Genomic DNA, 15,362 nt, shown 5'->3' with positions numbered 1-15,362 from the left:
CCATTTTAGAGTGGCTCAGATCACTGTTCAAGGAGTAGAATAGTACACAGTGTCTCTTTTCTCTGCCACTCTCCACGTATGACAACGTTCTTAAGCAACCTTTGGGGCCTTGGAAATTTATTTTTCAACTGTCCCTTCTTTACTGGATTTACACTGTTCAGAAAGCTCCCTAGCCCTCTTCCCTCTTCTTCTTTTAGATTAAATCCCTAAATTTAGTCTTCTTCCACTCAGGCCTAGGTAATCTTCTACAAACAAATTATTTACAGTTCACAGTTCAATTCACATCCCTTATCAGGTCAGAGCCAATCTCCTCAATATCTTGTTGTAGTAAAGCAGCTCTAAATGCTGCAGTCTCTTGAGGAGACTGCAGTGCTCTGAAGCATGTGAATTCAATGCCTTCCACAATCAGAGTTCTTAAGCCACTTAGCCTTGGTGGGAAAGGAGCAGTCAATGACAGAAGTGCATTTCCTTCAAGTCCAGGAACTCTCAGCAGGATCTCGACCACCAGCACTGAGTTCTCGAACCTCGCACTCCCTGGAGTTTGCGACCAGATAAGTCGACTCGGGAGAGGAATACCTCCAACAAGGCACTCTAGCTCTTCTGGATCTTCTGTGACTTTCTGTGTCCTGCTCTGTCTCACTCAGATCCAACTCTGACGTCTCACTTATTGGTGCAAGTTCTCTTTCAGATGCAAGTCTCAGGTTCTTCCTCATCTGTCTCGAAGGCCATGTCTCATTTACAGCATCTTTCTTACTGGACTGCTTACGACTTCTTGTCACACCAGTCTCTTCCACTGAGTCAGACTCCCTATCACTTACAACGGTACCATCTCCCTCAGAGTCTATGCCAGGGTCTTGTGTAGCTTGACCACCCTCAGATTGATCTAGTGTGTATCCAGCCTCTTCAGGTACCTCTACAGCTTGGTTTGTCCCCTCCCCTGACCTCCTTTGACCTTTCAGTTACGGCTGGAAATTCTTCAGGGAGAGGAGCTGTTTCATCAGAGGGACCCAAAACTCAATGGGTGTGATAGGCATGGACCCAATTCAGTACTCCACCACACTTCACAGCAGTTATAATCATCAGTATCACTTAGTATGGAACATGCCAATGAGGATCAAGACAGTTTTCCTCCTATATCAAGTGGTTAAACCTGCCTATTTAAGAGGAAACCATCTGTTTTCAATCCTCAGACTGTCGAAGTTTGGGAATGGTGGATTTGTAGCATGCCCCGAATGCGGGCAAAACTAGGCAGACGATGTACACATGTTTGCGGACTGTCCGGGAATACAGTCATTTTGGGAAGATGTGAGTAAGGCCTTATCCTATATTCTTAAGACGCAAATTCAGGTAAGCGTCTCTATCATCCTTTTTTGATTATTTACTGCACAAGAAAAAATTGATGGAGAAAAGTCGAAAATACTATTCTATTTAATATTGTTGGCACGAAGAGAGATTTGTAGGAAGTGAGAGAATGCAAACCCTGCATGTATAAGGATTGGCTATTGTCCTTGAAGAATATTATCAGGAAGAAAAGATTTGCTTTTTGGCTACCTCTGACCAGTTGGATAGAGACAGAGAGGTAAGAGACAGGCGATATATCCAATGATTACGCATTAAAGCTTCAGTTTGGGCATTTATTCTACCAGGCAAAGTTGGCTTGGTGGACAATATAAGTGCAGAAGTAAGGTCTCGGCCACAGGAAAAAAAATGTCAGTTTTTCATCACGTGTCTTTTGATGAAGACTCAGTCTCCTGGGTACAGATCATGACTCGTAACAGAGATCCCTTGATATCAGTGCAGTCACTGCTTCAACCTGATGAGACACAGAACAAACCACGTTAGCCAATCCTTTACAGTAGTCAAGGCCAAATCTGTAATGTTCACAAGTTCATTGGCAGGCACAGCAGGCAAATGCATAACTCTCCAAATGAGTATTTCGTGGGGCAGCAACAGGCCACATCAAAGATGTTGAAGCACATACTTTAGCTAACCTCAATTTTAGGATAGTGTTCAAAGAGGGTATGCAGTTCCTATGTGATGGTGGGGGGTTTGGAGGAAAAAAGGGTGAAGGGGAAAGACAGGTCTTTCTTCGTGATGCCCTCACACACCCCGAGAGGTGTCATGCTTTATCATAGGACTTGTGCCCCTCCTCAGGCCGGAAAATAGGAAAGGTTTTAAGGCAAACAAGCGTTTTTCTGTTTACATATACATTGCACAGAAAATATCAAGTAGCACCATTACATCAGTTTCAACAACCAAATATGTTTGTATAAGGTGCATGAGCAAGTCGACGGCGTTTCGGTTCCCCTAAAGGGTCATGGGAACCATCATCAGGACAAACAAATAATTGCCTTATTTCACTAAACCTCAAATTGCCTAAGGGAAAATAGGGGAAAATAAGAAAAGTACAAACTTTAAGAACAAGGCATCAATAATTAGAAAATACAATAGAGTGACTCTTTGTGCAGGGTGCAAAAAGACACGATATGCCGGGTGAAGATATCGCACTGTCCCTACACGTGAAGAGGTGGTGGCGGCAGTGAATCTAAATGGTCTAAGTTCGTGTGTTCAACCATGCTAGTCAGTGCCTCTTAGCGATATTACTTCAAGGCAGAAGGCAGTAGAGACGTGAACAGGCACACGGATCGAAGTGCACGTGGTGTTTTAAAACGGTAGTGCCTATTTAGAACCTATTTACAATCCGCCATAGTGGGTAAAATCATGTTTTGGCCGGACTGGGAGGCGCGCTCTGCTTACCGAGGCAGTGCGTAGTTGTCAAGGGGCAAGTCGTTGCTCAAAATTAGCCCGGACCGCCAGCCTTATACGGGGGGATAATCTAGATGTTAGAAGGAGGGAAATAGTCCAAGTGAAACTATGCGGAGCGTACCATGCAGATAATCTTACCGAATTAGGACAGCGGATTCCGTGTTACAGGGTCGTAACCGGACGACGCCAAGGTAAGCCTGTATGGAACAGAAGAGTGTTTGAGAAATTGGACCGCAAGGTGTCTGTCAAGGCTTAAGTCTACGCAGTGCTGTTTTACTCACCACAATCGGCGGTCATGGAGGTATTCCCTGGCGTGCTGGTGTGCTCAAACCAGGAAGTGAAGAAGGGGCGGGTGTGTTGTGATTGGCCAGTGCACGTGAGGATTCGAACATAGAAATAAACGAATCTTGCCTGGTTCAGGCCCGAATTCAGGCTGTCTGTCTTCAATATCCACTTCAATTCTTCTCTGTTCAGCATACGTGTTAGGTCGCCCCCTCTTGGTGGTATCATGACTTGTGTGATAACTGTCCAACGGATCTCATTTTCAGTATGACCTCTGTTTAAGAAATGTTCAACCAGGGGTGCATTTGCTGTTTTGCACCTGATGCGGCTGTGATGCTGGGATATTCGCAATTAAATTTTTTGTTTTGTCTGGCCTACATATATGAGATTGCACGGACAGAGAATTGCATAAATGAGATTAGCACTATTACAATTTGTAGGCCAGACAAAACAAAAAATTAAATTCGGGCCTGAACCTGCAAGAGGAATGGACTGCTTTAATCTAGTCTGTGTACATATACTTCAAAGACTCTGGACTAAGTGCCTAACAACTGTCTGTTCAGACAACATTTTCTGATATTGTAATTCTGAAATGTCACCCTGCATGTAGAATCACCTTAGACATCACCTAAGATGGCCCCCACAACTTACACCCCTCGTTTATTTCTATGTTCGAATCCTCAAAATTAAATTCGGGCCTGAACCTGCAAGAGGAATGGACTGCTTTAATCTAGTCTGTGTACATATACTTCAAAGACTCTGGACTAAGTGCCTAACAACTGTCTGTTCAGACAACGTTTTCTGATATTGTAATTCTGAAATGTCACCCTGCATGTAGAATCACCTTAGACATCACCTAAGATGGCCCCCACAACTTACACCCCTCGTTTATTTCTATGTTCGAATCCTCACGTGCACTGGCCAATCACAACACACCCGCCCCTTCTTCACTTCCTGGTTTGAGCACACCAGCACGCCAGGGAATACCTCCATGACCGCCGATTGTGGTGAGTAAAACAGCACTGCGTAGACTTAAGCCTTGACAGACACCTTGCGGTCCAATTTCTCAAACACTCTTCTGTTCCATACAGGCTTACCTTGGCGTCGTCCGGTTACGACCCTGTAACACGGAATCCGCTGTCCTAATTCGGTAAGATTATCTGCATGGTACGCTCCGCATAGTTTCACTTGGACTATTTCCCTCCTTCTAACATCTAGATTATCCCCCCGTATAGGGCTGGCGGTCCGGGCTAATTTTGAGCAACGACTTGCCCCTTGACAACTACGCACTGCCTCGGTAAGCAGAGCGCGCCTCCCAGTCCGGCCAAAACATGATTTTACCCACTATGGCGGATTGTAAATAGGTTCTAAATAGGCACTACCATTTTAAAACACCACGTGCACTTCGATCCGTGTGCCTGTTCACGTCTCTACTGCCTTCTGCCTTGAAGTAATATCGCTAAGAGGCACTGACTAGCATGGTTGAACACACAAACTTAGACCATTTAGATTCACTGCCGCCACCACCTCTTCACGTGTAGGGACAGTGCGATATCTTCACCCGGCATATCGAGTCTTTTTGCACCCTGCACAAAGAGTCACTCTATTGTATTTTCTAATTATTGATGCCTTGTTCTTAAAGTTTGTACTTTTCTTATTTTCCCCTATTTTCCCTTAGGCAATTGGAGGTTTAGTGAAATAAGGCAATTATTTGTGTGTCCTGATGATGGTTCCCATGACCCTTTAGGGGAACCGAAATGCCGTCGACTTGCTCATGCACCTTATACAAACATATTTGGTTGTTGAAACTGATGTAATAGTGCTACTTGATATTTTCTGTGCAATGTATATGTCAACAGAAAAACGCTTGTTTGCCTTAAAACCTTTCCTATTTTCTTCAACTGTAATCACCCCGCTAGTGTTGGGCACAGGCTTGTGTACCTCACAGGGGCATTGTGGAAGGCATCCTTGTTCTATTTTGGAATTTTGTTTATTAAGTAAACTTGAAGGAATTTACTCTGACAGGTTCTTTCATTCTCATCATGTTTACAGATACGACCGATTTACTCAGGAATGAGGTATTTCACAGAATTCAAATTCCTTTTCTGATATTTTGCATGCGGCGCTCCACTGAAACTATATTACTTCTCACACCCATGGAATTTATAGCGCTCCACTGAAACTATATCTCTTCCCACACCCGTAAAGTTTACAATATGAAGCACTAACCACGGCTAATAATAATACAGCACTTGGTCTCTCCGTTCTATACCGGGCTCATAGACCTACTGGAAAACAGAGGTACATTATGTGTTAAACTTCAAATGTAAATTGATTGTTAATACATGAATTTTTTCACCTTTTTACAAATGTATATAACTTTCTAACCACCACCCAGACCTTCCATTCACAGTACTAATGCAAAACGATGGCTTAGTACGGATAATAATTGACTTATACCAGTGTGAATATCTAACAGTAAACATTAGGACTTTGTCATAAGTCCCAAAAACAATATTTTATGTTCTTTTCTTTTACATGTGCAGCCTTGAGAAAGTCGTGGGTTACATTCCTAATACGACGAAACACGTGTTGGCTGTGAAATTCCAGAAATAAAACTTCAAAAGAATCTACCGGACCTTATGGACAAGAATCATTTATGAATGCAAGAGTGACGAATGGTGGAAACACTTGTATACTGAGAAAAACAATAATCTATAACGTGTGCTAGGGAGCTTTTTTCCATTTGCAAATCATTCTTGACCCTGTGCCTCATGGGAACAATCCAGCCTGAACTGCCAAGCCATGTCTTCACTGGACCGGAAACAAGCATCCTAGGACCGGTTTCTGACTATCAGTCGTCATCAGCCAGGATAGCTTGACTCCAGTGGCGTAGTGAGTACGCCACTCTTCTCACATGGGGCGAACAGCAATGCCAATGTGCAATATTCTGTCCATCATCTTGTGTGGTTTGCTGGACTTTCAGTATACCCTTATGGGATACGACACCATGCTAAGAAACGGTTTTCTAGATGGAAAGCGAATAAAAATTGGCTTTCTTTCTTCACGCAATGGGATACAGAAAAATGCCTGACGGAGGTCAATCACTGTAAACCATGCTGCTTCACAAGGAATCTGGAATAGGATCACAGATGGCTTCGGTGCCACAGGACAACATGGGATCACTATGCTGTTAATTTTCCTGAGGTCTTGAACAATGCAATATTTTCCACTAGGTTTCTGCAAACACAAAATAGGAGAGTTGCATGGACTTCGCACGATCTCCTTAGGATGCCCTGTGCAATCATGGACTCAATGAAAGGTGTAATACCTAGCACCGTTTCTGGGGTGAGATTATACTGAGGTGTTCTTGCAAATTCTGCATTTGGCTTGACCTGTATGCGGACTGGCTCAACTCCTCCATTCAATCTGATTTCCTCTCATGAAAAGTCCCACACCACTGTTGAAACAGTGTCTCTGAGATCTCGTGGCATGTCTTCCACTGTCAGCAAGGGAAACACAGTAGTGGAAAGGTTCTGGTTTGCTAATTTGAAAGCAATGTTGTTATATTTCATATCGGTACCCTACTATAGGTCCAGGGAACATTGTACACTTTCCCTACATAAGCTCCTGTCATTTCATATGAACGAGCCTTATGAGGACATAACTCCAAATAAGGACAGAATGCCTTATACGGACATCACGCCTTATAAGGTCTGCAGCCTTTTATGGACTAAACCTTTCACCTAGTTCTATGACGAGGGTGGGTTCTGCCAGATAGATCGATATTGCTAAGACGTCATCCTTAGCGCAAATGAATAATTGATGAGTACACTCTCCAGGGGGTACACTTCACCTCTCCCATCGACGCACGAGGTTTAATCCCCAACGTCATCCTTATACTGAACAATGGGAAACACACGTACATAGACTGTATGAATACAGCATCTCTTGCTATCAGAAAGCAGGAGCAGCTTGAGACTTCACACTGGCACATTGACCAGAGACGCTGCAGCTCGGGAATGCCATCGCTCTAGCTGACTGTGGTCTGACGATCTCTTGCGGGATGTCCAGCTCAAGTCCAGGACGAAGTCCCACAGTTTCACTATTCAGGTATGGGGTTCGACTAACAGCCTAGTGGGATTCTTGGCTCTTAGGCTCTTAGGCTTAGGCTCTAAAGCACCGACTCACATGCGAGGTACCCCTAGGTACATCTAGTCAGGCATCAAAGGAGTACGCACTTTATTTTATAAATGCATTTCAAATTCATGTATGGGTTCATGACTATTGTAAAATGGTAGAACAATACTATTCCTTTTTATTCACTGCTGATTCTATATCTCTGCTACTGTTACAATCGCAACAGCGCACTTATTCTACATGAGAAGAACCAATGTACAATAAATTCTTGTTGTAAGTATGTTTGACTGTTGCTTCTCTGTATCTCTCTGAGAGCAAAAACAAGCAGGCATGAGTGACTGGGTGAAAAGTAAAATATTGTTTCCACGAGTCTGAGGTTATTGTGTTCTGAGGTTGCTAAAACGTATCTCTCTGATAGCTGGAGAGGCTAGTGGCACTGCGAGCTAGCTAATGCAAACCATATGCTAATATATGGGGCGGGGGTGTACAATGTCTGTCTGCCACCAGACCCACAGTATATGTTATCCGTAAACGTTGTAGGTCCTGCATGACAGGGTACTTTAGGGACTACACTACAATGTCTTTGTCATTTGTTTGCAACTCAATTTCCTTTTGTGTGTAGTAGATGGTACAATTCAGTTTGCACAGCACCTCACGCCCTAATAAACTCACTGGGCTGGAATGACACACCACGAACTGATGGTGATCCTGGAAGGTCCCGATTTTCAATGGCCTTTCTTCCGCCAAAGGAATTGTCATCTTCTTATTAGCGACTCCTACAACTTGGATCGATTTTCCAGAGAGGGGCAGGTTTGGGGTTACTGTAGATCTCACAGTAGAACGGGTAGCACTAGTATCAATCAAGTGTATAATGGGATGACCATCCACGTCTGCTTCTACGTAGGATCCATTCTGGTCTACCTCCAAGACTGCGCCAAGTGAACAGTCTTCCTCCTGTCTCAGGTACTGCCATAAGGACAGGCCAGACCAAATCCGTCCAGACACTAAATCAAGGGCATCTGGTGGTATGTCCAATCAACCTGTGCAATTCTCGGAAGCTGTGGCACTTGCACTAATTGGTTCTGATTCCCTCCTGCATTAAATGATCTTGGCCTGGTCACTGCCTGTAACTGGTTCACACCATCTGCTATCAGGATGAGTTCTCCTCCTTGGTCTTGGTTCGCAGGATTGAGGAGACACTCACTCTTCTAGTGCCTTACCTTGTGACAGAAAAATGACATGCAGTGGACTCCTTCAGGGTGGCAAAGTCTAGCCCTGTCTTCAGATCTATAGGGATACCAATTACTCTTCCCTGACCAGTTGACCCTCCAAACTGTTGTACTTGTAAGCCTCTTGTGGCATTCCCCTGACCATATGTTACAGCTCCCACCATCCTCTGCACCTACTCTCCTTTCTGAGCATTAAGTATTTTGACTAACATCAGTTTCTCCTTTATCCTCCTATGTTTGGACTCTAACTCATTACTGTAGTACCTGGCATACTGTATGATTTTGTCTACGGATTTTTATTTGCCAGCAGATCAGATGCTGTTGGGTCATGAGGTTTATCTTCGGCCTCAATCCAGTCATAAATTTGGACACACATGGTCCCAAGGGTATCTAACGCCTTTCATAATAGGCGTGTACCGACTCCTTAGGCTCCTAGGTCGTTCCATCTATCTTGACCCAATTAATGTGTTACTGGGCTATTTTGGACTACAACTACGTGATCACCTGATCCTACTTTTTCATGACTGAAGGGGAAGGACCATGATTTACTGAGTCCCTTTCTTGCTCAGCACTAGGCCACTTGACAGCTATCTTACAAGCAGACCATAGATCACAAGGAACCACAATTTTGAACAAGGTGTTTAAATCAATCCACAACATTTACAAGATCTTAACAAATCGATCAACTTGCTTATACCACTCAGAAGGTTTCTCTCTTAGTCTTGGAAAAAAATTAGTGAACGCAGCAAGAGCACCCCGAATCCAAGGGCCATTTACATACACACTGCTAGGCACTTCTCGCAATGGGTATGCCTCTATTCCCTGCATTCCCCCTCTGGAAGGAAGCATCTCTCCTTTTATCTTTCATGCGCTCTTCTTCCTTGACCACTTCTCTTCCCACTTATCCAGCATATTCCAAGTCCTTATACCTATTACCAGTTCCCGTATGTGCATCCTCAATCCAGTCACTCTCATTTCCTCTAACTCTTGGTCACTGTAGGTAAGCCTGTGATTTCACTGCAATGCCTTCATACCCCTGAGCCAGATCCGACAACTTCTTGCCTTGACCTCCAGGTGGCATCCTTAGCCATAAACAGCGATGCATGACGCTCATTGATCACTATTCTGTCTAGAGGTAGACTCCCACCAATGATTTCCTCAAATTCCGCCTTCATTCTCACCACATCCACTAGCTTCACCTTCATTGCAGACTTCATGGTGTCCTGACACAACTTACTATTCTGGCTCTCTTTGCTGTTATTATGGTCCCTCAACAATTGACTCTACGTCCTCTATGTCTAAGATGTGCTGGTTCTCGATGTCCTCTGACTTGTACTTGCTTCTTGAGGCATACTGCTATGTCCTCTCACAGGAGTATCCCATATGTGCTGATCTAAGCTGGTGCTTACCATAGGTACAGATCTTACTGTGCTTGAACCAATCCGTACTCCAGAAGGATCGGCGGTAGTCGCTAGGGGAGTACTGGATTCCATAAGCCCTACAGAACGGAAACCCATATTTGCACTCCCTGTTCTTGCCAAAGAAGTCCCTTCCACTTGCATGGACTGTCTCTGGCTAAGGATTACTGTTGGGCTTGAGTCATAAACAGGAACAACAGGTTCAATGGTAACTAGTACTGTAACAGGTTTCGGTAGCTGTGAAGTAGCGCTGTCATCAATCGGTTCCATACCTCCCAAGACGGACACTCCTGTCACCCTTGTTCCTGCTGATATCATTCCCACGACCCCTGGAACAGGAGCCACTGGGGTTGATACACCTCCCACATTGTCAGAGCCATCCAGACTTCATCCCACTCCTCCTTATTTTAAACTGTAAAGTGGTGGATGTTCAGGTAACAACGCTTCCAATAAGCTGTCTTCAATATCACTGCTGTCACTCCCATGTGCCCTTCTCCCCGTTTCTCTGTTCGCGATTCTTTATCCCCTACCAACACTGGATATAATCTCTCTCCCTCGATGGTTTCCACTCTCCACCTCTTGAACCTAGCATCCCACTGTTCATCCTGATACATTCTCATGGTTTTCATCATTCTCCCTTGAAATGTCTCTCTCTGCTTAGCATAAGCTGCACGCATTCACCCATCTAACGTTTCAAACTGTGTGGGTCTGGGAAAAGGTCACATTGCAAACATCGTCCCCCTAAATTGGTTCAATATCTCTAGCCTGAATGGGCCAAAGCATGGAAATGACAATTTCCCCTCCATTTTAGTGATTTTGTGTCACTTTTGGAGCCAAATTATAGTATGGAGCCCAACCTTTGTCCCCATATCGTGAGCTGGAGAGTTCTCCGGTGGTACCTCTTTGCCCAGTCGAGTAACAGCCCCTTTATCACCTCTGAAGAGATCCCGGAACACCTTAAAGTATTGCATGATTTCTGACTCTTTCTAAACTTTCCCCACAAAAATGCAATTCTTGTTCAATTAATATGGTGAAATTATCTCTGCCAGCCACAGAGTATTCCCAATGACCACCAACCAATCCCAGCGTGGTGTAACACCAACCAACCTATCACAGCACGAAACAGTCTGACGTCACTCTCACTCCTTGCAGCAACTCACCCTCCTTCACAATTTCTCCGCACGCATACACTCGACAATCCTCTTAAGTCCATAATTGTCTGCCATTCTAAAAGTTCGATAGAAGTCAACCACTCAAGAGCATTCGCACCCAGTGACCCTCGACCAGCATGTGTCACCCAAATCATTAGAGTTGACCCTTGTACACAAGGTCCACTAGACGATTCCCATACGTCCCATTCACACAAAGTTCCCTGTCTTTAAGTGGAACTACCGATGACATCTCATGACAATTCCTCAATTCTACAGTCAGACAATCAGAATTGCTGTGTCTTCTACACCTTCCAATATCCCGGGATCTTAGGCCACTGCGGGACCAGCAACTAAAATCTCAAACTTTCGGCCACATCCGACCCAAAACCACATTCACTCAATTTTCCCTCTAACTCTGTAAACAAAATATCACACAGTCAAGCCATTCCTGGAATTTAACATTCTACACACATCCTGTTAATACTCACTTCCGCAGCTGATTTCGCCGCACTGTCAAACTCCGTTGGTCTCCGCCGGATTTGTCGCCTTCCATTCTCGATAACTAGGCTCTGGTTCAGGGCTTTTGGGGTTCTAGGCAGCACCTATGCTAAACCAATTCTAGATTCACCTCTTAAATCATGTGCAAACCATCCTACTCTGCTACCAACTGAAAGGGCCATTTCGTCGTTCTGGAAAATATCTAGAGACACACTCCGATGGGTCTTTTAAGCAGCATGAAAGTGTGAAGGTGAGAAAATCATTAATGCACACTCAATTTAGAAACACCGTTTCCTGATAAATAATTACCAAATGACAATTTAGGAAGGTTAATTAGATTTAGTTCAAAGTCAAAAATAACTGAGCATAAACACACATCAACACGAGGGTATAGAAATACAACGGAAACAGCATAACATCAAATCTATGCACCCAATTCAGACGGGGCAACATTAGCAAAACGATTAACTCGGGAAGGAAGATAAAGACAATCAAGAAGCAAGAGTCCAAATGTCCCTGCATCGAGGCTTGTTGAATAAAAGCATTACATTCTATCCCTACTGGATCACTAAGATGACATCCCTACGTTAATAAGTAAGCGTTTCGAATCAAGAGGAAAAGTATCAGTCATGGAGTCTTCCAAAGAAGTCCCTCCACCGTTAAGATGAGTCAAGCAGAATAAAGCCACTATGACAAGAGGAAGAGCTTGTTCTGAGACGCTCCCTCTCCAAAGGCAAAGAGATGTGGGCACTATCCCCAATTCCAACAGTTATCCCCTGTTAATTTCCCATTGTGCACCTCTCGCACACACTCCACAATGGGTACAGTCATCAGCTTACGCTTCAGCAGTGTTCTCCATGTACATCCCTGGCAACAATTCTTCCTTGGTTTTCGTGCTTCTCCCGTGTGAAACCAACTTCTTTCCTTTATCACCTCCAAGTTAAAGGATTGTAACTTCTTCTCTCCTTGCCTAGCTGCTGAAACAAACACATTATTATGCCTAAGGAATGCCTGTAATGCAAAAGATGAGAAAGAACAGCTTCCATAGTGTATATGAAATTCAGAACATTAATCCTAAAGTGCGAGTTGTCAGGGGTTGCATTTCAGGCCTACAGCTTTAGCTAACATAAGAACATATCAGGGATCTATGTTTGAATTCATAGTCACAGGTTGAAATCCTGATGGGTCTACTCACCCTTTCATTCTGTATGGATGATAAAATGACTGACATACATTTGGTCAGCAGTAGACATCTGTAATTCAGCATCAAGAAAAGATTTCGAAGGTTGGATGTATGAGTGACAAATAAACGTGTTATGTGCAGGTAGGCGTGAGGGGTGTGTTTATAGAATGACCAATAAGGGTCCTGTAGTTCATGATGCATGACAGTTTTTTGGACTACCCGTATACACAACCTTTGCCAAGTTCATTTACGTACTCCGGGCTGATACTAAGAAGGTTGAATTTGTTCAGGCTGTGTGGATCCACATTGGACTGCCTGATTTAGAACAAGTGGGTAATGAAAGACGACAGCTTTCAGGAGTAGCATGGAGGTGCTCTTCACGGTATGAGTGGTGAATGCCTCGGAAAAGGTTCTAGCAGCAGGGGTGGTGGGAAGCTTATGACAACACTCAAATGGCTTTGGGTAGACACTGTTTTATAACGGTGGTGATACCACCTAAGCCTCTGCTGCAAACCTAGGTCCTTGAGTTGCCAAATAATTGGTGCATGGATATGGTGGTGGGGGGGCAACATCTATAATTCTGGCTAGTATCCCCATACCAAATTCTGGCAAGTCATACTTTTCCCCCCTAGAATGAGGAATAATTGCACATATCTGAGATACCAGATCTTCTGTCATGTGGGGATGGGGGGTGGGGGCAGCAGTGATTTTCTGCCTGCAGTGAGCATTCAGAAAGTGTCAGAAGGAGGGTTGATGGGTGTGGGAGGTGGTTTGGGGGGTAGCGATGCAGTGCATGCTTGAGCTTGAGGGAGGGGCATTATCTGCTCCTCCCATATTGCTGCAGGGTGTACGCAAGGGTCCGACTGTAGTCGCCCACATTCTTTGCATCTGTGAAAGGTTCTGGTGTTTTGAGGCCTGAAAATAATGGGTTTTTGTTTGTGGACTCAATAATTGTTTGCCAGGAGGCACTTAGAATAGTAAGTCACAGTATTCTCCCAGAGTTGTGCTCTGGGTGAAACAGTCGATCTCATACTGAGTCCCCTAAAAGAGTCCACATAGTTGCAAGACCTTTTCTCCCATCAACCCTCTCCATATCTGTTTGAGCTCAGTTTGTGATCTTTTTCTACATTATGCAGAGTCTGCAAACATAGAAACGGCATATTTGTAAGTAATCAGAAAGTTCACAATGATAATTATCAACTTAGTAAAATGTCTCTTATTCTTTTTCCCCCCTAGGAAGAACATTCTATGTTGTCTTTATGGACACACTTGAAAGTCCAGCCCACCTTGCACTACAGCTGAGCAGCTATGATACACCTTGCACAGTGCACATCACGGTGCCCAATCCACCCTACAGCGAGATGGTGCTACTGGGGAAGAACAGCACCATAGAGGTGAAAGTGGCATCAATGTACATGCTAAAGCAAGGCGAGCTGTCGACCAAACTATTGACGGTGAGCTCAGACGCGGACATTTCTGTCATTGCTTTCAATTATGCTCCCATGACGGCAGATGCTATGGCCTGTCTCTCTAGACAGGAACTGGGTACCGAGTACTATATTTTTACTCCTGGTGCTGGTCACAAGAACCAATTTGCTGTTGGCAATGGCGAAGACTTTGAGACTCAGGTGTCGGTCACAGTTGTCGGCGCCTTGTCCTTCAATGGAACCACATACACCAACATGCAGACCTTCTCCTTTCTCCTGGGCCCCCAACAGGTTCTTCTTCTTGAAAGTGAAAGCGATTTAACTGGTACAAGAGTCACATCTTCAACACCAGTGGCAGTTTTCAGTGGTAACAAGTGCTACTGGTGTGAACTGTCTGGAGGATGTGACATTCTCGTTGAGCAGCTATTTCCTGTTGAAAGCTGGGGACAAACCTTTGTCACATTCCCACTGATGTCTAAGAAAGAGAAAGACAAGATTTATATCCTTGCCGCCAGGTCAAACACAACTGTTGACATTCATCATCCCGGAGGAACCATGGAACATTATCGCCTTGAGCCTGGTTCCAATGTCAGGCTGAACCTAGGCGATGGGATTCTTGTGAACTCCTCTGAGCCCATCATGGTCACCTACCTCTTCCAAGGGAGCCGGACTGCTCTAAAATTCAAATTCGATCCTTTTATAGCAATCGTCCCACCAAACAACTTCTCAAGGAGATACTACAAGTTTGTCACACAAGACTTTTATTACAACTACCTTTTTATTGTGTCTCCGTCCTCCTCGTTATCGGAGTTTCTGCTGGACCACAGACCGCTGAGTGATAATGTAGTGACCGTCCGACACCTGGAAGGTTTCACTGGTTGGGAAGTGATGCTTGGAAAAAAAGGAGGACAACATGAAATATATCATCAGTCGGAGAAGTTTATGATTTATGTTTACGGAGTGGAAAATTTTATAAGCTATGGATATTCACTTGGCTTCTTTTCAGGTATTCTACTATTTTGTATTCATTACATCTTTCTTTTTGGGTAGGTTTGATTTGAGGAAAAGTGTGCCTTTATAATTGTATTTTAGTCTCGTCAAAAAATGTGGAGGGGTCTCTAGAAATTCTTTGAGGTTTTCCATGATGTTTGGCATGTTTGCTTTCCATTCAAAGGGAAATAAATATAAGAAAAAAATGCTGACCTCATTCACCTAGCAACACGTGCCCACATTCTTACTAGGGATAATTCGAATTTCTTGGGCAAAGT

General features: G+C 44.1%; 1 protein-coding gene across 1 annotated transcript in view; it reads left to right on the top strand.

Moving 5' to 3' along the window:
- Positions 1–15,362, top strand: part of LOC147663565 (uncharacterized) — a 159,011-nt gene that overhangs the window by 72,812 nt on the left and 70,837 nt on the right. The window contains exon 3 of the mRNA XM_086950357.1: positions 13,904–15,100. Coding sequence (XP_086806483.1) covers positions 13,904–15,100 — 1,197 coding nt within the window. The remainder of the gene's footprint in view (positions 1–13,903; positions 15,101–15,362) is intronic.

This window comes from Lissotriton vulgaris, unplaced genomic scaffold (assembly GCF_964263255.1).
Source record: "Lissotriton vulgaris unplaced genomic scaffold, aLisVul1.2 SCAFFOLD_1266, whole genome shotgun sequence".
NCBI lineage: Eukaryota > Metazoa > Chordata > Amphibia > Caudata > Salamandridae > Lissotriton > Lissotriton vulgaris.
Note: the sequence above shows the minus strand (reverse complement) of the source record. Positions and strands in the feature narration are given on the sequence as shown.